Genomic DNA, 22763 nt, shown 5'->3' with positions numbered 1-22763 from the left:
ATAATAACAAAAAAGCATATTAATAGCAGGGATCATTCTTCAAATGTAATCTTGGGCAAGGGAATGAATATATCATAGTTATATAATCCATGGCTGAACCATCTCAGGAATATCACTTGCTTATTTTTAGCTTCTCCTAGATGGCTCCTAGAAGTTTGTCACAACAGATTTTGAACAATTATTCAAAAGATGTGATTGATCTTCACTCAAATTTGGTATTGGGTTTTTATGTGTATACCCATGCAAGCTCAAAACGTAAAGGACTATCACTGTGTTGTTTTAATTATATAAACTAAAAACCAACCCATTCGTTGTCCAAAACATTGAGGCCATAAAAATTTAAGCATTAGTAAGCATTTGTTGAATTTCTAGAAGATATGAGTGAGAATTTCTGGTAGGCACTCTTCTGAAATGACAATTTTCATTACTAACAATTTATTAGAGTAGGTTTTAAAATATGAGCCTAAAGTATACTTTTATTCTTAGGACTAGAAAGGGGTTGATCTTTGCCACTCATTATTCATCGATAATCACCTAAAATTCTTGTATGATGCAGCATGAATAGATGGATGGGCCTTGATAAGAGGTAAAAATTGGTCTTCAGTGTTTGGAAGGCAGACTTTCCTCTTGCACTAAGAGTCATAACTATACAAATCTATAAAGATGCAAATATCCTTGAGAAACCATTGTTGTAAGACCCTGAAGTGGCCTTACCTCAGGAGCACAACCCACAGATCACAAATTGCCAAAGGAGCAATGCAATAGCAAGAGGTTTAATGATCCACATTCATGAGGTTGCTCATCCTCGCAGGGAGAGGCAACCCTGAAACCAAAAAGCACACTTTTTATTCTTTACAGAGGGCAGACTTCAGCAACAGGGTTAGTTGGCCTATTCTTATTGGTGGAACACAGGACAAAGGATCTTTTCAGGTATTAGTTGGCCTGCTCAAGGGGCTGTTCTTGGCTTAGTTAGTCACTTTCCTTATCCAGCCTTGGAAAGTCCTTGGAAAACTGCTAAGTTGACAAATCCTTTAGAGCAGGGGAGGAACTGGGTGGTCAAGTATGGTCAGCCTGACATCTTCTGGTTGTTCTCAGGATTTACCACAGTGAGGGGTAGGGTCTCTTTCTGAGAACAGCTACTTGTTTTGTTTTAATTACCTTGGTCTTGGTCAGTGAGGCCTAGTCATTCTGACTACTAAAACTTTGCCATAACATTAGGCAACCTATTTCTTATAACCTTGTTTTTACAACTTTGTTTCTCATATCTATGGAACTTTATATCTACACCATAAAACATCAACAAGAATAAGCAGAATATACACTCATTAACATAGGCCAAGTCTAGAGTCAATGATTCCATATATAAAACAAGAGTTCAAATAAGGTGTTCCAGATATCTCTACATTTCCCTCACATGTCCCCTTTGACATTTTCTTTCTAATTGTCAAATTCTAGAGCTTTACTGGAGAGTAACTTTTAAAACTTTGAAAATATCAAAGTTTGAACACTTTATTTTTAATATTTTTATGTTTTGTCACACAATAATTAAATAATTATTGAATAAAGTATAATGTTTTAACACATATACAATATGTAATCACCAGAACAGGGAAACGGGCATATTCGTCAATGCCCGCAGTTATGAGTTTCTTGTGTTGATAACTTTTCTACAAGCTATTTTGAAATAACTAGTTATTTGGAGTATGTCAAGGTTATGGTATTATGCTGTAAGAAGACAGCAATTGAGGGCAGAGGGTAAATTGGTTTTATTGGTTGTAATTCACATTATTGTGAAAATATCATGGCAAAAATAAATCGAATTAGGAATGTTTTATTTTGTCTCCAAATTTGAGGATATGGCCCATTGTAACATGAGAGTCATGATAGTAGGTATTTTGTGGTGTCTAATCACAATGCTTTCACATCTTCTTGCCTCCTTAGGCACTGTCTGGCTTTCTTATTTTCAGACTCTCCATCTTTCAGATTGTCACATAATAATTACAAAAATTATTGAGTCTGTGAGAAACACAAAGTCTTCCTCCTATTTAATTATGACCAGAATATTACATAGAGTTCATACAGTTGTGTTAGCCACAGTTAAAGTATGTCTTTCCACCTAATTAGCATATGCTAGAGCGTCCCTCACAGGCAAGCCTAGGTGCATATCTTCTAGGTGATTCTAGACCTTTCTTCAGTGACATTCAGCAACACCACTTACATTAAGACATTTGAATTAAATATGTAAAATTTGAACGAAATCCTTATTTTACATCTGGGGAAATTGAAACTTTGCTTTACCTAACACTGAGAAGAATCTTCATGAAATTATGTGAGTTTATATTTAAAGACTGACAAATGTTGTCTCTGTCTCCGTCCCGCAGAAAGGGGCGACACCACGACGTTCTTCTCAAAGCAGTTTATTCAGGAACCTTTCTTTCTGCCTGCAAGCAGCAATCTCCTACCCCCAAAACACACTCCCTACTAAAAAACCCGTAACCACGCCCCATCCGTTCAGTCTACGTAGTCTCAGTTCATAGGTTCACGCCAAATGGCCTGATCTTGTGTCATGGTGCGCCTGCGCAGCTCTCACGATGGTCGTGGCTTACTTTTGGGTGTATGAGGAAGTCAGGTGCTAGTCATAAGACTTGGCAGCAGTCCTGGGTGCCATTTTGGGATTGCCGCTACACCGGCTCCCCACATATCTCCCTTCTTTACATTTGGCAGAGAAAATGTCTGTCTTAATTTGCCTGCTGCAGCAATGCCCCTTACCCATCATCAGGAGACAAACAGCTTAGGTTTGATCACTGTCTGAGGTTAGTGACACGCCCAGGGAGTCTTACCCGTCACTGACTATTTCTCTAGCATGCCAAGCCACACTTGAGGAGACTGTCCTGTCTCCACTGCTGCAAAAGCCTGAATCATTAAGGCTTCAGTTCTGCATGACGGAACCGCATATGGCAAATGCACCAAAAGGCCAGGACGCTCATAAGAATCAGGCACAAGGCGAGTCCAGCAAGTCCTGCCCATTCTTTTAGCCAAGAGGCAGCTGTGGTGATCCAATAGGCCAGCCCTCCAGCTAAAGACACGTCCACACGGGTGGAGTTGATATGAATGATGGATTGTCCAAGTCCCCGAACTAGTCTATCAAAATGTTGAGACCATTTCCTGTAATATACTGAGATAAGTTGTGGGATAAATCCAAAGCTTCTGCAACACCTGCGGATAAACTATTCACAGCAACAGCAGTGTGTACTATCGAGGTAAGTGATACGGCTGCAGCTGTGGCTGCGGCTGCAGAGATTGCTATAGCAGAAACAATGGCTGCAGTGATGCCAAAATCCCTTTTTTGCCTAAACAAAGTCATAACAGAAGGAGCCTGAACAGGCCAGGGTACAAAACAAAGCATCCTAGTCACAACAGCTAAAGAATATGCAGATGCATTCCAACACATACTATAGAAACAACTACCACTACTACAATTAACAACATTATCATCGTAACTCCCATTATAGACAATAAACACAAAAGGAGGCCACATACAGACAGGCATAGCCTTAAAGGTAACATTAAGCCCATAAGCAAGTTGAGAAACAGAGGTTTCAAATCCTATAGATGCATTCCAATGAAAGCTTACCCCAACCCCCTCCCACTAACATGCACAGAGGAGAGATATCTGTGCAACTACCATTCACTCCACACAACAACCACACATTGAAAGGATTACCAGCTACTGCCTGAGCAGGATTCTGATAGGTCCAATTATATCCTGAAAACGAGGCATTATGGGCTGTGCTAATATAAGGAGAAAAAGTAAAATACTTCTTTACAGCCCATGCTGCCTTTCTAGCCTGACACCCAATCCATAGCGGAAGTGACTCACGGGTACCCTTGCAAAAGGGAGCCCATTTAGGTTGGGAAGGTATGGTATCATTGCCTTTGGAAATACTGGCAGGCCACACCCCTCGAATCCATGTGGCATTAGCTTTGGTAGTACTATTGATAGGCATATCAAATCATGCAGCTGATTGATTATACATTTGAATGCAATCACTATTCTGAGAAATATTTTGAATCATCTGAAAGCATAGCAATCCCTTCAGCTGAAGCTGCAATGAGTCATTGACAGGCACTATTTCTCCATCCCATGGCAAAAAGGGTAATTGTAATGAAACATTAGAAGAGAAAAACCGGGGAAACATTTGTGTCGAATGCATCAATGGCAGGGGTTTGGGAAATATAGATAAAAGTCCCCAGCGTAGGTCGTCAGCCATCACCGCAGGAAGCATCAGCAACACTAGGAACATCCATAGTATCCTCCTTCCATTCATCTTGGACTGCTCTGGTCAGCCTCTCCCGGACCCACAGCAGCTGCCAATGATCCTGGGGAAACACACAAAGAGACCTTCTCGCCCAAACCAACACTGGATCAGGGCCCTGACAAGTACAAGTTAGAACGTCCTTCCACATGACCATGCATTTTGAAGAAGCATCAGGGTTGACATGATGCTCGACTACAACCTGACCCTGCTTATCTTCATTTAAAAAATTCATGGTAAAAAGGGCAATGGCTAACCTTTCCCTAGGGGTGGAGCCAGCAGAGGCAATTCCCCCCCTTTTTTTTAATCAAGTATTCCTTTAGGGTGCGATGGGCTCGTTAAATAATGCCCTGCCCCTGAGGGTTATAGAGCAATCCATGAGTCAATCGAACACCCATCATTTTACAAAAGGATGCAAAAGAAGCAGAAGTATATGCCAGCCCATTATCAGTTTTCAATTCTTTAGGCTGTCCCCGGGCACCCCAAGCTTCAAAGCAATGTGCAATCACATGACATGCCTTCTCTCCTATATGTACAGAGGCAAAAACAACTCCAGAAGCTGTATCGATGGAAATGAAGATATTTTAACTTTCCAAGTTCTGGAAAGTGGGTAATATCCATTTGCCATAGGTGTAGAGGGCACAACCCACGTGGATTGACCCCAACCCCAATCTGAGGCAATAATGGGGCACATATTTGGCACATTTTTACAATATCTGTCACCTCTGCATGAGAAATTTTAAATGTGGAGGACTAGCCTTGGAGTTAACATGAAAATCTGAATGAAAATCTTGGGCCGATGTAACAAGTGAAGCAATGAAGAAGGTCATGCATACCCTAGAGACTTTATCTACAATATCATTCACCTCAACCAGGGGTCCAGGCAATCCGGTATGATCACAAATGTGTTGTGCAAAAAAAGGTGAGGATCTCTTTAAAATTAAATCACATAAGGTAACAACTAAATTTCCAATGGAAGATTTTAAATTAACTTTGCCCACCACTTCCAAACAGAGTAACATATTAACACCATATTGGCTATCAGAAATCAAATTAAAAGGGCCTGGAAATAATTCAAACATCTTAATCACAATTTGTAAATCAATAACTTGGGGTGATGCAGGGGGAAATTGTATGATAACTGGTGCTGCTCCTGCAACTACATATGTTCCATGACCCGTCTTGGAACCATCTGTAAAGATGAACAGAGTATACGTTAAGGGAAGTTTAGAAGTAATATGAGGAAAAATCACAGGATGAGCTGTAATCAATTGCAATATTGGATCCTTGGGGAAATGATTATCAATGTTACCTTGAAAACTGCACCTCACAATAGTCCAATCATCTATTGAGACTGACAACACTTCCAGCTGCTTTACATTATAGGGAACTATCAAATCCTTTGGGGGGATGCCAAAGTACTGTATACATTGCTGAATGCCAAGCAAGACTAACTCAGCCACTGAGGTGGGATAATGAACAAGTGTTTTGGCTGGGGATATCTTTAGATGTATGCAGAGCAAGGGAGTCCCTTGCCATGAGACCCCCATTGGCTGTAATTCTGTTGGCAGGATACACAATGCAATAGGCTGTGACTCATCTCGGCATTTTAAAGCAGCAACTTGAATGCCCTGCTCCACCAAACTCAAAACCGCTCTGGTAGCATCATTAAGGCATCTGGGAGAATTCAAATCGTTATCGCCTGGTAAGAGGTCATATAGTGGCTGTAGTTGTTTATTGGTTAAAGACAAATAAGGGCGGACCCACTGAATGTCTCCCAATAATTTTTGAAAATCATTTAATGTACATAATTTATCAGTGAAAATGTGAATCTTTTTTATAGAAATAAATAAGTTTAATAATTTTAGAAGGAAAAGAAAGAAAAAGTGTCATCTGACCCTTTAAAAGTACAATTTTATTTATTTGGATCTCATTGAGAACTCCAGATTACCTTGATCTATTGAATACACTACAATGTATAACACATATAATCTGTAATATGTAGTAGTATGTATTTAATCCTGTGCTTTTGGTACATCTTTCATACCATGGCAGTCTTCTACAGGACAGAAAGCTTAGAAGCAATTTCATGTTGATCTGATTAGAACTTGTCTTAGTTGTCTCTTGTATTCTGTTGGTGATGCTTGTATCTACAGCTCCTTGTCTCTTCCTTTGGTTTTCTATATCCAGGGTTGTCTCCCTTTGTGCTTTCTTGATTGCTTCTATTTCCATTTTTAATTCCTTCACCTGTTGTTTGTGTTTTCCTGTAATTCTTTCAGGGATTTTTGTGATTCCTCTCTATAGGGTTCTTCTTGTTTATTTATGTTTTCCTGCATTTCTCTAAGGGATTTCTTTATGTCTTTCTTGAAGTCCACCATCATCATGTTCAAATGTGATTTTAAATCTAGATCTTGTTTTTCTGTTGTCTTTGGATATTCAGTGTTTGCTTTATTGGGAGAATTGGGCTCTGATGTTGCCATGTAGTCTTTGTTTCTGCTGCTTGGGTTCCTGCACTTGCTTCTAGCCATCAGGTTGTCTCTGATGTTACCTTGTTCTGCTATTTCTGATAAGTGGCTAGACCATCCTATAGGCCTATGTGTCAGGAGTGCTATAGACCTGTTTTCCTGTTTTCTTTCAGCCAGTTATGGGAAGAGAGAATTCTGCTTTCAAGCATGTAGTCTTTCCTGTGTACTTGTCTTCAGCTGTTTCTGTGGGTTTGTGTCCTCAGTCCACCAGGAGGTTCACAAATGTTGGTCTTACCTCTGGTCCCAGGCCTGAAGTTGCTTCTCGGGGGCTGCGTTTCAGCTCTCTGTAAGGGCAGCAACTAGAAGGACCTGTCCCACCTTTTCCCGAGTCCCTGTGCACCAGAGTCCTGGATGGCGCTGGGTGTTTTCCTCTAGAGTCAGAAATGTGTGCAGAGTGTAGTCTCTTCTGGCTTCCAGGGTGTGTGTGCTCCTCTGAGCGTTTAGCTCTACCTCCTATTTGGGATTTGGGTGCAGAGTGCTGTTTGACCAGGTCCCTTCATATCCAAGCAGTGTCTGGACCACAGGGGACCTGCAGTTTGAGTGCCCCTATCTTCCTGTTCCCAGAGGCCCTATACTGTTTCCTCTTCGTCCAGGGATGTGGGCAAGGGTGGACAGTACTGGTGGTCTCTCCTGCCCTGCAGTCTCAGGAGTGACCACTTGTCTGAGCGATGAGCTCTCTCTCCCCCAGGGTTTGGGCTACACTCAACTTTTGAAGTTATACTCTGATACACAAAATGCAGTGCTATCAGGGAAGCATCTAGACTCAATACAGATTACTTCATCAGGAACCTCAGTTCATAATTTACAAAATTGATTCAACAGGAATTGCAGTCACAGGGAAATATACTTTATTTCGGTTATATAAAGTTACATTCTACGATTTTAGGAGTTTTGAATAAGAGAAATGCAGGGGAAGGGTCCCTTACCACTGTCACTTTCCTAGGGATTAATAAATGAAAGGCAGTACAAGAAACTCATAAATGCTTATATCAAAATTATTACAATAGCATTTTTTACTAACTAAATAGCAGGGTCACCTTACAGCTAAAAATACCCTTCATGTGTACTCATTAAAATCAAGCCTTTACTCACTTATGCTGTAACTCGTGGAGGGTACTGTCAATCGTATTTGCACGTGGAGGTTACTCACATCCCCTGTTTGGTCAGGAGATTGTAGCTACTTAATGTTTGCTCATTTTTGCTATTCTCATATCAGGAGATGCAGGTAAGGTTGTTGTCGCCTTTTTATTCAGACACTTTGCTATTTTAGTCCTTATTAAAGTATTAGCACTGACAATTCTCCTCCATATACTACCAAACTTTTTCAAAAAGGTTATCAACAATCTGTTCTGAGTCACATCACAGGCAATTTTATACCTCTCAGCATCAATTGTTTGTGGGTAGATTTAACAGACAATTTAAAAATTATTTAAAAATACTGCAGGTGGAGAAGAGCAGTAGGACTTCTCTTCAGAATATTCAGTCATCTAGATTTTATACAATTGTTTAAAGCCAGGGTAATGACAGGCTCCTGCTACAAAACTTCTTCATCCTTCTTAAACGAATTCATATTCACAGTACTTTAGAGATGTTATGTCAGGTTATGGGAACTGGCCACATTCAAGAATTCACTGCATCCAAGATTATGTTTCTCAGGGTACTGAAATCCCATTGTGGAAACCTGTATTAGTGAATTCATCTCAGAGAAACAGACCAGGAAAACCCACAGAGGCTAAAATGCTAAACATACAGAATAAAAATAATAGAGGTGATTGAATCATGGATCCATGAAGAACAGGCTCTCTATCGACAATGAATCAGTAGTAGAAACTGGTGGCTGTGGAAAGTGTTGATAAAATCTCAGAGCTGGGGTGTGACTGCTGAGGTGCTGGTCCTTACTATGTTGTCTCTTTTGAATGCATATATTACTGCTGATCATATTATTCCCTAGGCAAAGATGGTCACATAACCCTTTTTGAATTTATATTCATGCCTTGCATGATGAAAAATTAACTATTGATCAAATTTTCATGAATTATCCTTTTCCTTGCCACATAAAACCTAACAACGATTTTTTTTTATTAACTTGAGTATTTCTTATTTACATTTCGAGTGTTAATCCCTTTCCCAGTTTCCGGGCCAAAATCCCCCTAACCCCTCCTCCTCCCCTTCTTTATGGGTGTTCCCCTCCCCATCCTCCCCCAATTGCTGCCCTCCTCCCAACAATTACGTTCACTGGGGGGTTCAGTCTTAGCAGGACCCAGGGCTTCCCCTTCCACTGGTGCTCTTACTAGGATATTCAATGCTACCTATGAGGTCAGAGTCCAGGGTCAGTCCATGTATAGTCTTTAGGTAGTGGCTTAGTCCCTGGAAGCTCTGGTTGCTTGGCGTTGTTGTTCATATGGGGTCTCGAGCCCCTTCAAGCTCTTCCAGTTCTTTCTCTGATTCCTTCAACGGGGGTCTTGTTCTCAGTTCAGTGGTTTGCTGCTGGCATTCGCCTCTGTATTTGCTGTATTCTGGCTGTGTCTCTTAGGAGAGATCTGCATCCGGTTCCTGTCTGCCTGCACTTCTTTGCTTCATCCATCTTGTCTAATTGGGTGGCTGTATATGTATGGGCCACATGTGGGGGAGGCTCTGAATGGGTGTTCCTTCTGTCTCTGTTTTAATCTTTGCCTCTCTATTCCCTGCCAAGGGTATTCTTGTTCCCCTTTTAAAGAAGGAGTGAAGCATTCACATTTTGATCATCCGTCTTGAGTTTCATGTGTTCTATGCATCTAGGGTAATTCAAGCATTTGGGCTAATAGCCACTTATCAATGAGTGCATACCATGTGTGTCTTTCTGTGATTGGGTTACCTCACTCAGGATGATATTTTCCAGTTCCAACCATTTGCCTATGAATTTCATAAAGTCATTGTTTTTGATAGCTGAGTAATATTCCATTGTGTAGATGTACCACATTTTCTGTATCCATTCCTCTGTCGAAGGGCATCTGGGTTCTTTCCAGCTTCTGGCTATTATAAATAAGGCTGTGGTGAACATAGTGCAGCACGTGTCTTTTTTATATGTTGGGGCATCTTTTGGGTATATGCCCAAGAGAGGTATAGCTGGATCCTCAGGCAGTTCAATGTCCAATATTCTGAGGAACCTCCAGACTGATTTCCAGAATGGTTGTACCAGTCTGCAATCCCACCAACAATGGAGGAGTGTTCCACTCACCTCTCCTCTATGAGGGAGGGATTTCCATGCCCTGGTCCCTATGGTGTTGATTTGTTCACTTACTTGAAGAGGATAATTGATCTGAGCTGGCGCAAATCTCCCTTGTCCTAGCAACATGTCCTGATCCCAAACTTGCTGCCCTTTACGAGTGTTGACCACAGCCTGCTCAGCAGCAAACTCAATAAAGTATGGTTCCAGTCCAAATACTGGCCTGATATCAGACAGGCATGAGCCAGATTCTGCCAGTCACTAGGAGTCATACAAAAGTGATGTAAGAATTCTAACTGTGCCACTACATAAGCAGCGGTAACACAGTATGTGCGAACTCCTTCTGCCAGTCTTTGGACAATCTTCCAATCTAGCGGCTCACGTGTGTTATTGCCCTGCCCATCCTGAAATACAGGGAAGCATTGGGCTCGCAGTTCCCTCCAGGTTTCCTGGTGTAGACTATGTCCTTCTACCCTGCCTGGATCATATGGCGGTGGATGAGGCGGCCCCGGAGCTGATGGCTCTACCTTCAGTTTTACTTTCTCTAAGCTGTCTGCAATGCTCTCCAGATCGTCTTCTGACATATTTCCCTCGCTAGAAGTTCCCTCGGTCTCCAATTTTTGGGAGCGTTCCTCTCTAACCTGACTTATCACCTCATTGCCCTTTTTTAGCTCTGCACTACATCTTTCCTCGTCTCCTATGCAATTTTTCACTAATTTCCATAATCCATTACTCTTTTTGGTAAAACCCCCTGCTCCTCGGCAAACCTCAAGTCTTTCCCTAATTTTTCCCAACTAGGCATTGTCAGGTGTCCTGTTACAGGAAACCATGGAGCAACTTGGTCCATAGCTTTTAAAAAATTCTCCTCTATGTCTTTCTTTAATCCGATTCCTTTTCACTTTCAACAAATCCTTGAGGGCCTGGTGAACTGTCTGAGCGGAGGTCGAGTTCCCCATTGTGCTTGATGCAATTTGTCCCAAAACCAGGAACCTTATAGTCTCAACCCGAGAGCTTAGCTCGTCCCACTTACCTGGGAACTTACCAGCTAGCCACCCTGACTGCTATGTGTTCTGAATGAATGTCCCTGTATGGGCCACCACTTGTCGTCTCCATCTCCGTCCCGCAGAAAGGAGCGACACCACGACCTTCTTCTCAAAGCAGTTTATTCAGGAACCTTTCTTTCTGCCTGCAAGCAGCAATCTCCTACCCCCAAAACACACTCCCTACTAAAAAACCCATAACCACGCCCCATCCGTACATTTTACATAGTCTCAGTTCATAGGTCCATGCCAAATGGCCTGATCTTGTGTCATGGTGCCCCTGTGCAGCTCTCACGATGGGCGTGGCTTACTTTTGGGTGTATGAGGAAGTCAGGTGCTAGTCATAAGACTTGGCAGCAGTCCCGGGTGCCATCTTGGGATTGCCGCCACACACGCTCCCCACAGGTAAACAGGTCTTTTTTTCTTTTTCTACATGAAGGTAGAATGAACAATGAAAGGGGATAGACTCCAGTTCTGTCTTTCATTCTGATAATATGAATTCTGAATTTTCATGTACTCTTTAAAGCCAACAAACCAATCCTCTTCCCTCTCATTATTTCTAGAACTCATGGGATAGTCTATTTCAGGTTTAAAATATTCATATCATATACATGCATGACTAATTATTAAATTTCAACATACATGACGTTTAAAACTGACACTAATTTTAAATTTTCATTGGTTGTAGCAACTTTGTATTTATATTTATGGATATGTACATAACATGATAGGTGAGGTAACAATTACAGAAGTTTATATTCTTCCTTAACAATATAGTTTTCAGGGATTATACTCAATTCACTCAAGTTATCAGGGTTGTTGCAAATACATTTACCACTTATTCTACTTCCGTGGCCCCAGAATATTATTTATACATGCCTACACAGATATCTCAAATATACAATCTTCGAAATACTGTGGCTATCCTGTGTCTGATCGAAATTAGCCTCATAAGGTGCAATATTTTATAAACCTCACATTTATTTATCAATGGCAGTCATACTTTACTACACCATACTTTTTTCATGGCATTTTTTACTTCTGCATTCCTCAGAGTATAGATAAGAGGATTGAGCAAAGGTGTCCCTATTGTATAAAACACAGACAACATTTTATCTATTGGTAGAGTGATTAGTGGTCTTGTATATATAAATATACAGGGACCAAAAAATATGACCACAACAATGAAATGAGAAGTACATGTAGACAAGGCCTTTCGTCTTCCTTCTGCACTGTGGTTTCTCAGGGAGTATAAGATTACAATATAGGAGATAAGAAGCACTATGAAACTTATCGTGCATATGGCACCACTATTAGACACAACTAGCAAATTTATCACATAGGTATCCATGCAGGCAAGTTTCATCAAGGGCTGCAAATCACAGAAAAAGTGATCAATTACATTTGGACCACAGAATGGTAATATTAAAGCCAAGAAAATCTGTGCTAAAGAGTGGATACAAGACCCTAACCAGGCAAGAATTACCAATATACCACAGATGCGTTGGTTCATTATAATAGTGTACCTTAGCGGCTTACAAATTGCTACATAGCGGTCAAAGGCCATAAGGATAAGCACAAAGATCTCCATGCACCCAAAGAAGTGGGCTGCAAAGAGCTGAGTCATACATTCATTGTAGGTAATAACTTTTTTCTGGAAGAGTAAGTCCACGATCAATCGAGGTGCTGTAGTTGTAGAGAAGCAAGCATCAGCAAAAGACAAATAGAAGAGGAAAAAGTACATGGGACTGCTAAGTGTGTGACTCATCTTAATGGTCACCACAATGAGAAAGTTCCCCAGTAATGTCATAAGATAAAGAATCAAGAAGACTCCAAATATTGCCTTCTGTTTTTCTGAATCCTGAGTCAACCCCAACAAAATGAATTCAGTCACACTGTTGTTATGCATCATATCAGTGGCTGCATTTTTTAGAAGTGGCTGAAAATATTTAACCTGTAAGCAAAGAAATGTCACATTGTGATTGATGTCTAGATGTTGAAATTCCTTGATTCTACCCTATGCTTTTATTCTCATCTGCCTTTGAAGTCACCGAAGAATCTTTTAAAATTTCAACATAGATACCTATATCCCAATGAGATTTCCTATTGACTCAGCTTACTGGTCTGGACCAAAGACTGAATTTCAGGAAAGAAAAACATGAATGTTTTTCAGGTACCTTGATTGCTGTTGATATTTCAAAGTATAGAATTCGTACTTTATTTGAGAAAGTATTGATGCTTCAATCCTAATTAAAAGGGGAAAGAAAATAAATATGAAAGATAAAGGGAGGGATGTAATTCAGAGAGAGAGGAGGAGGAGAGAAAATGTAGGACAGGACAAGATGTGAGAGAAGACAGAGGAGATGTAAACAGTGTCAAGAAATTGAACATAGGTGTGTAGCAGTGGCAATGCGTAACCATGTGTAGCCACCAGAAAGTCACAGATACCAGGAAAGCAAGAGGTTAAATGACCAATGGCGATGACATTAGCTCTAATGCCCAACAAAGGGGAGAGAGAACCTGTAGAGACAAATTCAGAGGTTAGGCATGGCCCCAGATTGAGGGAGGTGAGGGATAGGGCTACCTATGCATCTCAATATTATTAACCAGAATTGCTCCTGTCTAAAGGAAATTTAGGGAAAATGAATGGAGCAGAAACTGAAGGAAAGGGCATCCTGAGACCTCCCCACCTTGGGATCTATTATATATGCAATCTTCAGACTCAGTTATTATGGCTGATGCCAAGAAGTGCTTGCTGACAGGAGCCTGATATAACCGTTCCCAAGAGTCTCTGCCAGAGCTGGATCAATAAAGATGTGGTTGTTTCCAGCCAACCATGTAACTGAGCATAGGAACCCCAATGGAGGAGTTAGGGAAGGATTGAAGGAGCTGAATGGTTTTGTCACACCATAGGAAGAACAGAAATATCAACCAACATGAATGCCCAGAGCTCCCAGGAACTAAACCACCAACCAAAGAGTACACATGGAGGGACACAAGGCTCCAGCTGAATATCAAGCAGAGGATGGTCTTACATGATATTAGTGTGAGTGGAGGCCCTTGGTCCTATGAAGGCTCTATGCCACAGTATAGGTGAATGCTAGCAGAGTGAGGCAGGAATGGATGGATGGGAGAGTACCCCCATAGAAGCAGGTGCTTGGGGGAATAGAATATGGGATTTGTAGAGAAGAACCCGAGAAGGTAGATAACATTTGAAATATTAAATAAATAAAATAACCAATAAAATAAAAAAAGATAAAGAAAAGAAAAGGTGATGTGTTTATTAGGTAACTTAGGAAAAGCATATGTGCCCATTGGATGTGTTGGGAGGGTATGAGTTCAAGCATTTTCTTTACCCATTTGGAGTGTTTTGAAAAGGAATAAGTATTTTATCCATGCATATATTTACATGTACATGTAGACCTATGGATGATTCTTGCTGATTCTTTCTTTGTGCTCTGTAATATGAATAGTACTACTTAATTCAATGAACCACTAAGCCTATTGATTCCATTATAAGAAAAATCTCAACTCTATTCACTACCTCTTTGTTTCTATTTTCCCTGTCTCCTTTACCCCTGTATAAGTTATACTTTACAAAAGTGCATTTATTACAATTTTAATATTACCTCTTTATTCAGTATAACATTTTATTGTGAAAACATAATGGTTTGGAATACTTTAAGTTTGGTATGATCCCAGGAATTTACTATAATGTTTTCATTATATGGTTTTTTTTTTAGAAAAATGGCATTTGCTAGCTGTAACTTTTACATCCCATTAAAAAATTTTTTTAAAAAAATGAAAAATGTTACTTAAAAATGTGTTCTATACATATATTATTCCATTTTACATGAAAAATTCATTTGCTGCAACATTAGATTTTATTAAGGTTTCTTTTTGATGTGTATTCAAACATTTGTGTCATATGTGACTGAAAGATGTCCTCCATATAAAACTTCTGCCTAATTTTTCCTTGAATTTTTATAAAATTTTTAGTATGTTTGTAACATACTTCCTCATTTCTTTATATGTGTTTACCCCTCTCTCACCTTTTGCGTGTATATGTGTGTGTGTAAGTGTTTGTGCGTGCATGTACATGTACACTGTGTTAGAGTATGTATGTGAATGTGCATTTGTGGCATCACAGTCATTTAAAGGCAAAAATAATAATTCTCTCCATCTACCTTTTGGGTCCAGGGAATCGATTCAGCTTGTTAGGCATGGGAGCAATCTTTACCTGGTGAGTCATTTCAATGGCAACATGCTTTCATACTTAACAGTCATAAATATCAATTTAAGTTTAATACTATAACACTTTAATAATAGTAATAGTAATAATAATATATTTGTTCAAGAGACTTATGCTGCTTCTAATTTTACTTTATAAATAACTTCAAAAGATAACGAATTGTTAAGCATAAATAATTGTAACTGATGCTAAATGAAATATCATCATTAGTAAATATTTTTCAATCTTTATATAACTTCAATATTAATTTATTTTTGAAAGATTAATTGTTATTATGTTATCACCAAAGCAAACAATATAAGTGGGGACAATCTCAGAAGACAGAGAGACCTCCCATTATCATGGATTGGTAAGACTAATAATTTAAAAAATGGCCATCTTGCCAAAAACAATCTACACATTTATTACAATCCCCATCAAAATTGCAACTCAATTCTTCATAGAGTTACAAAGAGCAATGTGCAAATAAATGAATTTGAATAAAAAAATCAGGATAGCAAGAGCAATACTTAACAATAAAAGACCTTCTGAGGGAATCACCATCCCTGACATCAAGCTGTAGCACAGAGCAATAGTGATAAAAACTATATGATATTGGTAAAGAGATAGGCAAGTATATCGATGGGATAAAGTTGAAGACTCAGAAATGAACCCACACAGCTACGGACATTTGATCTTTGATAAAAGAGCTAAAACTATCCAGTGGAAAAAAGATAGCATCCTCAACAAATGATGCAGGTGGTCAGCCTGTAGAAGAATGCTAATTGGTACATTTTTAACTCCCTGTACAAAGCTCAAGTCCAAGTGCATCAAGAACCTCTACATAACCAAATATATTCAAACTAATTGAAAAAATGTGGAGAAGAGCCTCAAACACATGGGCACTGGGAGAAAATTTCTGAACAGAACACTGATGGCTTAAGCTTTAAGATCTATATGAACAAAGGGACCTAATAAAATTGCAAAGCTTCTGTAAGGCAATGTGCACTGTCATTATGTCTAAACCACAGCTCACAGTTTGGGAAAATATCTTTATCAATTCTACATCCAGTAGATGGCTAATATACAATATATACAAAGAACTCAAAAAGTTAGACTACAGAGAGTCAGTCAAAAAAACCCTATTATAAAATGGGATACAGAGATTAACATAGAATCCTGAGCTGGCGAATATCACATGGCTGAGAAGCACCTAAAGAAATGTTCAACACCCTTAGTTGCATCAGGGAAATGCAAATCAAAACAAACCTGAGATACCACCTCATACCTATGAGAATGCCTAAGGTAAAAATATTAAGGTGAAAACAGAAGCTGATGAGGATGGAGAGAAAGAGGAACACTCCTCCATTGTTGGTTAGATTGCAAGCTGGTACAACCACTCTGGAAATCAATCTGGAGGTTACTTAGAAAATTAGATATAGTACTACCTGAGGACCCAGCTATACCACTCCTGGGCATACACCCAAAAGATGCTCCAAAATAACAAGGATACATGCTCCACTATGATAATAGGAACCTTATTTATAATTTGTAGAAGCTGGAAAGAACCCAGATGCCCTACACAGAGGAATGGATACAGATATTGTGATACATTTACAGGATGGAGTACTATACTGCTTTTAAAAACAATGCCTTCATGAAATTCTTAAGCTAATCGATGGAACTGGAAAGTATCATCCTGATTGAGATAACCTAATCTCTCTTTCTCTCTCTCTCTCTCTCTCTCTCTCTCTCTCTCTCTCTCTCTCTCTCTCATGCACACACACACACACACACACACACACACACACACACACACACGCATGCACTCACACACATAAAAAATCGCATGGTTTGTATTCATTGATAAGTGAATATTGCCCAAAGGTTCAGATTATCCAAGGTACAATCCACAGACCACATGAAGCTCAAGAAGGACAGCGAAAATAAGGAGGCTTCAGTCTTTATTAGAAGGGGGAACACAGCTGTCAAAAATGATGTCTTTATGAAAGTCTTAGGCCAATGGATAGAACTTGAAAATATCATCCTGGGTGAGGCAACCCAATCACAGAAAAACACACACGGTATGCACTCCTTGATAAGTGGATATTAGCCCAAATTCTCGAATTACCCTAGATGCACAGAACACATGAAACTTAGGAAGGATGACCAAAATGCAAATGCTTCACTCCTTAAAAAAGGGGAACAAGAATAACCTTGGGAGGGAATACGGAGGCAAAGTGTAGAACAGAGGCAGAAGGAACACCCATTCAGACCCTGCCTCACATGTTGCCCATACATATACAGCCACCAAACTAGATAAGATGGATGAAGCAAAGAAGTGCAGGCTAATAGGAACCGGATGTAGATCTCTCCTGAGAGACACAGCCAGAATACAGCAAATACATAGGCGAATGCCAGCAACAAACCACTGAACTGAGAACGGGACCCCTGTTGAAGGAATTAGAGAAAGGACTGGAAGAGCTTGACAGGGCTCGAGACCCCATATGAACAGTGCCAACCAACCAGAGCTTCCAGGGACTAAGCCACTACCCAAGGCTATACATGCACTGACCCTGGACTCCAACTGCATAGGCAGCAATGAATAGCCTAGTAAGAGCACCAGTGGAAGGGGAAACCTTTAGTCCTGCCAAGACTGACAACCAGTGAACGTGATTGTTGGGAGGAAGGCAGGTAATGGGGGAGGATGGGGAGGGGAACACCCATATAGAAGGAGAGGCGTAGGGGTTAGGGGGATGTTGGCCCAGAAACCGGGAAAGGGAATAACAATCGAAATGTAAATAAGAAATACCCAAGTTAATAAAGATGGAGAAAAAAAAAGAGCATGAACTGCTCTTCTAGAGGTCCTGATTTCAATTTTCAGCAACCACATGGGGGTTCACAAACATCTGTAATGGACTCCAACATCCTCTTCTGGTGTGCCTGAAGACAGCAACAGTGTACTTGTATATATAAAATAAATGAATATTTTTTTAAAAAAGAAAAGAAACCATCTTTAGATAGGAAAGAATAATTTCTCACGTTATATAATTCTCACAGAGGAACTTCAAATTACTTCAATAAATTAATTTATTCCTCAAATTACAGGGGTCAGTTTGCAGCCCGATTATCATGTAACCTGTAAGGTGAGTTAGAGGTGTTTGCCACCCTGACAAGCACAATCAATCACCATTTCTCTGACCATGAAGATATAAAGCTAAAACATCACAATATCCATATGTAATTGTGTGTATTTCAACAATCTGTCTCTATTGGGTTTCTATAAAGATTAGTTGACTCAATATAAACCAAACTATGCAGACATGTGGCTATGCTCTCCTGTTCCACTGGTTTGGTTACTGTCATTCCTCAAGTACAGCCTTCCATTTCATAAAACTTTTATTTAAAGTGGTTTAATTGCTCAATTTTTACATTGTTTAAATCTAAATTTTTCTCTCCAAAGTGGCAGAAAAAATTATCCTTGATGATCTTAATAGTTTCTCTGTGGTTACCACAAGATAAAATGACATTTAAGGTTATATTGATTAAATAAACACAAAGATCAAAGCTGCATAGCACTGCATAGCTCAGCGACAACAGAATCTCTATAATGAAGGGGAAATTGAAACAGAACATCTGCAATAATGTAGACTCCAGTGATATGAAATTAGAGAGAAGTAATTTTATAATGAAAGAAATTAAATCGCATTTAATGGGCATGAGAATGAAAATACATTTCCACGCAAATAAATTAATGCAACTACCTCTGTGTAGCAGACTCCAAAAACAGTAGAAAGTTTTAGAGATATAAGAAGTTTCTTAGAAGAAATTTATAAAAGAAAGGTAATGAATTTTTGATCTCTTTCCATGATTATACTATAAAACTGGAGGACAACATACATATGAACGTGACTATTAAGATTGATTCACCAGGACTTGGTGAGATACTTCCCAGGTAAAGGTGTTGTTATCAAGTTATATGACCTAAATTTGATCCCATACCTACATGATGAAGGAGACACTTATTCCTGTAAGAAGTCCTGTGACTTTCACAGACATTCTATGAAACACACACACACACACATGTGCAAACACACACACACACACACACACACACACAGAGTGAGAGAGAGAGAGAGAGAGAGAGAGAGAGAGCAGACAGACATAAATGTAATAAAAATTGAAGCAAAGATTCATGAATTTCCTGAAATAAAAATTATCACTAGTTATTGTGGAATTTTACAAATTTTTTTTATGTCCCTGATGGGATTAACTGTAATGAAGGGACTACATCATTCAAGATTCCAGCATCTACTTGCTAATGATATTTTTTGCCTGTTCTTTCATGTAAGAAAAATAAATTCAACTTTGCCATGCAAAAATGCAGGTGTTGGAAAACAAAGTCTTCTGCATCTGGGTAGGATCTGGAAGCTGTATGATAAGAGGTTTTGGTATGTGTGCAGACTAGTGTAACTTAACCTTGCCTTATTATGCACAGTGCAGCAAAACAGAATAAAAAAAAACATTTGAACAATACTGAAAGATACCAGTACTAGGGATGACATGGTTCAGCAAATAAATATATACAGAATTATAATGTAAGTCTATTAGTGTCATTGAAGCTGAGGACCATGAAATGCAAACAGGCACTGCAGGACTTCCTAAGTCTGACTTCACTGTAGTACCCATCTTGAGAAGTCTAGAAGTACTCATACTCAACTACTTTCTAGACGATCAGCAAAATAGAATATTGTTCCTCTACTTTTAAAAGACAGTTTTATTGTTTAGATTATGGGTCCTTTGGCATGGTATTTTACCATTATTACTTTTTAAAGTCATAAAATTGAATGGAACAAATATAATAAATCATATTGTCATACATATATACAAATATACATATCAACATATTGAACTTTATCTTCATTTTTATACCTCTGTGTCTACCGTACTTGTATATATTATTTTCTTGCATATATCACATACACGTGTATGTAATGCTAGGAATTATTTAAAAAACCACAATGGTTTTTAGGCATATGCCTTTCCTATGTGTTTAATCAGAAAACAAGTACCAGCACTTAAATTTTCTTTTTTGCTTTCACTTTTTATAAATGCTCTTCCTTTTTGCCTCATTTCTATCATTGTTTTAAATGGACGTGTGGGCATGTGAAATCAAATGATTCATATGCTGTACAATTACTACTGTTTCAAAACACAGTGGTTGAGACACTATGGCTTTCAGCATCATTGTTCCAGCTATGTCTTATCTGTGCACTCCATGCACTCCATGTAAACACGCCTAAAAGGACTTTTTTTTTAATAAAAGTACTACATGGTACATCCTGATGATTTTTCCTTTTCTAATACATCTACTCCATATTTTTTCTATGGTGAGCCCAATGCAAACATGATTTCCTCAGCAAAGCCTGTCTAGATTTTATAGTCAAGTGCATAATTTACAAATACATATTTGTTATAAGCTTTTTGTGTATTTATTGAGTCATGTCATCTCTAGCACATACTCCTGTCCTTGTGTGAGTGTTGTTAATTTATTCAGTTTTGCCACACATGGATCTGGCAAGTTTGTATCATTCCAGTCTGCATATATTACAAATTCTGGCTGTGTTTATCAAATGACCACTAAACAATACCCAGGACGAAAAGCCAAGGCTTTGTGCTCCACGTGTTCTAACCACTTTTTCTCTTTCAGCAATTATGTCTTTTATAATTATGAGAAGAATTGCCATCATAAGTAACATAATGTCATTGTCAGTAAGCATCAGAGGATGACGATCATGAGATAAGCCAGGACACTTTAGCATTTTCAGGAAAGTATAAAAAAAAACTACAGATGAAGAGTGTTCTATGATTGAAGTAGGGCTTTTTCTTACTTTTATTCTTTGGATTTGCTCTTACATCAAACATATAGGATTGATTGTAAACAAAAAGTATATGCCAGATCCTGACACTGCTCCCATCAGCATCAGACTCTGTCTCAGCAGGGTCAATGCTAACTGACTCTCTATTCACACAGCCAACACCAACTCTTTTTCTGACTCCATGCTTTACAAATAAGTCTGCAGGTACCTCAAGTCAAAATTCAGTCTGTTACACGCCAGTGTACAATAAAGAAATAAAAAGATGCAAAGATTCCACATCAGTGAATTGAACATAACATGTGCCAATAGATTTTACAGGATTAAAAGTGAATATGAGCTGATATCAATCATGCTTACCCATTCAACTTTCCCTCCCCTCTCTTCCTTTGCTCCTATGATTATATTGTTTCCCCTTCTAAGCATCCTTGTTTGGGCATTCCTTTTTGTTTAACTTTCTTGAGTATGGAGGGTGTAGCCTGGGATTCCATAGTAATACTTATCAATGAATACATACCATGAATGTCCTTCTGGGTCTGTGTAACCTCACTCAGGATGATATTTTCAAGTTTCATCTGTTTGTCTGCAAAATACATGATGTCCATCCTTTTAATAGCTGCACAGTATTCCATTGTGTAAATGAATTACATTTTCTGTGTTCTTCAGTTGACAGTCATCTTTGTTGTTCCCATTTCTGCCTATTAAGGATAAAGCTGTTAAAAATACAGTGAAGCCCTTGTCCTTGTGGTATGGTGGTGCTGCTTTTGGGTATATGCCCAGTAGAACTATTTTCAATCTTCTAAGAAAGGGATTGATTTCTAAAGTGGTTATAAATGTTTGAAGTACCACCAGGAATAGAGGAGTTTTCTCCTTTATCCACATATTCTGCCAGGATGTGCTGTCCCTTGAGATTTTTATGTTAGCCAAGATGATAGGTGTAATGTGAAATCTCAGGGTTGTTTTGGTTTGCAGTAACTAGATGAAAAAGGATGTTGAACATTTCTTCAAGTTGAAGTTGCTACTCTGTTGAGAATTCTGTTTAGTTCCATGCCCCAATTTTAATTGGGTTATTTAGTTTGTTGGAGTCTAACTTATTGAGTTCTTTATATATTTTGGATAATAGCCATCTACTGGATGTAGTGTTAGTGAAGATCTTTCTCCAAACTGTTGGCAGCCTTTTCATCCTACTAGCAGAGTCCTTTGCCTTATAGAAACTTTGCAGTTTCATGAGGTTCCATTCTCAATTTTTAAACTAGGGCCTGAGCCATTGGTTTTGAGTTCAGGAAAGTGACTTCTGCACCAATGCATTGAGGTTCTTTCCCGCTTTCTCTTCTATTAGGTTTAATATATCCAGTTTTATGTTGATGTCTTTCATCCACATGGACTTGAGTTTTGGATAAGGTGATAAATCCATCCAGTATACCAAGCCCATTTTTTTGAATATACTATCTTTTTTTTTCACTGAATTTTCTTTTTTTCTTTGTCAAAAACCAAGTGGGCTTATTTTCTGGTCTTTGATGCTATTTGATTGATTGATCTCTCTGATTCTTTACAAATGCTACGCAGTTTT

General features: G+C 38.9%; 1 protein-coding gene across 1 annotated transcript; it reads right to left on the bottom strand.

Annotated features, from left to right (window-relative positions):
- Window positions 1-12083: 12083 nt before the first annotated feature.
- Window positions 12084-12998, bottom strand: Or4c99 (olfactory receptor family 4 subfamily C member 99). The gene has a single exon (NM_001000650.1). The coding sequence runs from the start codon at window positions 12996-12998 to the stop codon at window positions 12084-12086; it is 915 nt and encodes a 304-aa protein (NP_001000650.1).
- Between the last annotated feature and the right edge of the window lie 9765 nt (window positions 12999-22763).

This window comes from Rattus norvegicus, chromosome 3 (assembly GCF_036323735.1).
Source record: "Rattus norvegicus strain BN/NHsdMcwi chromosome 3, GRCr8, whole genome shotgun sequence".
Taxonomy (NCBI): Eukaryota; Metazoa; Chordata; class Mammalia; order Rodentia; family Muridae; genus Rattus; species Rattus norvegicus.
Note: the sequence above shows the minus strand (reverse complement) of the source record. Positions and strands in the feature narration are given on the sequence as shown.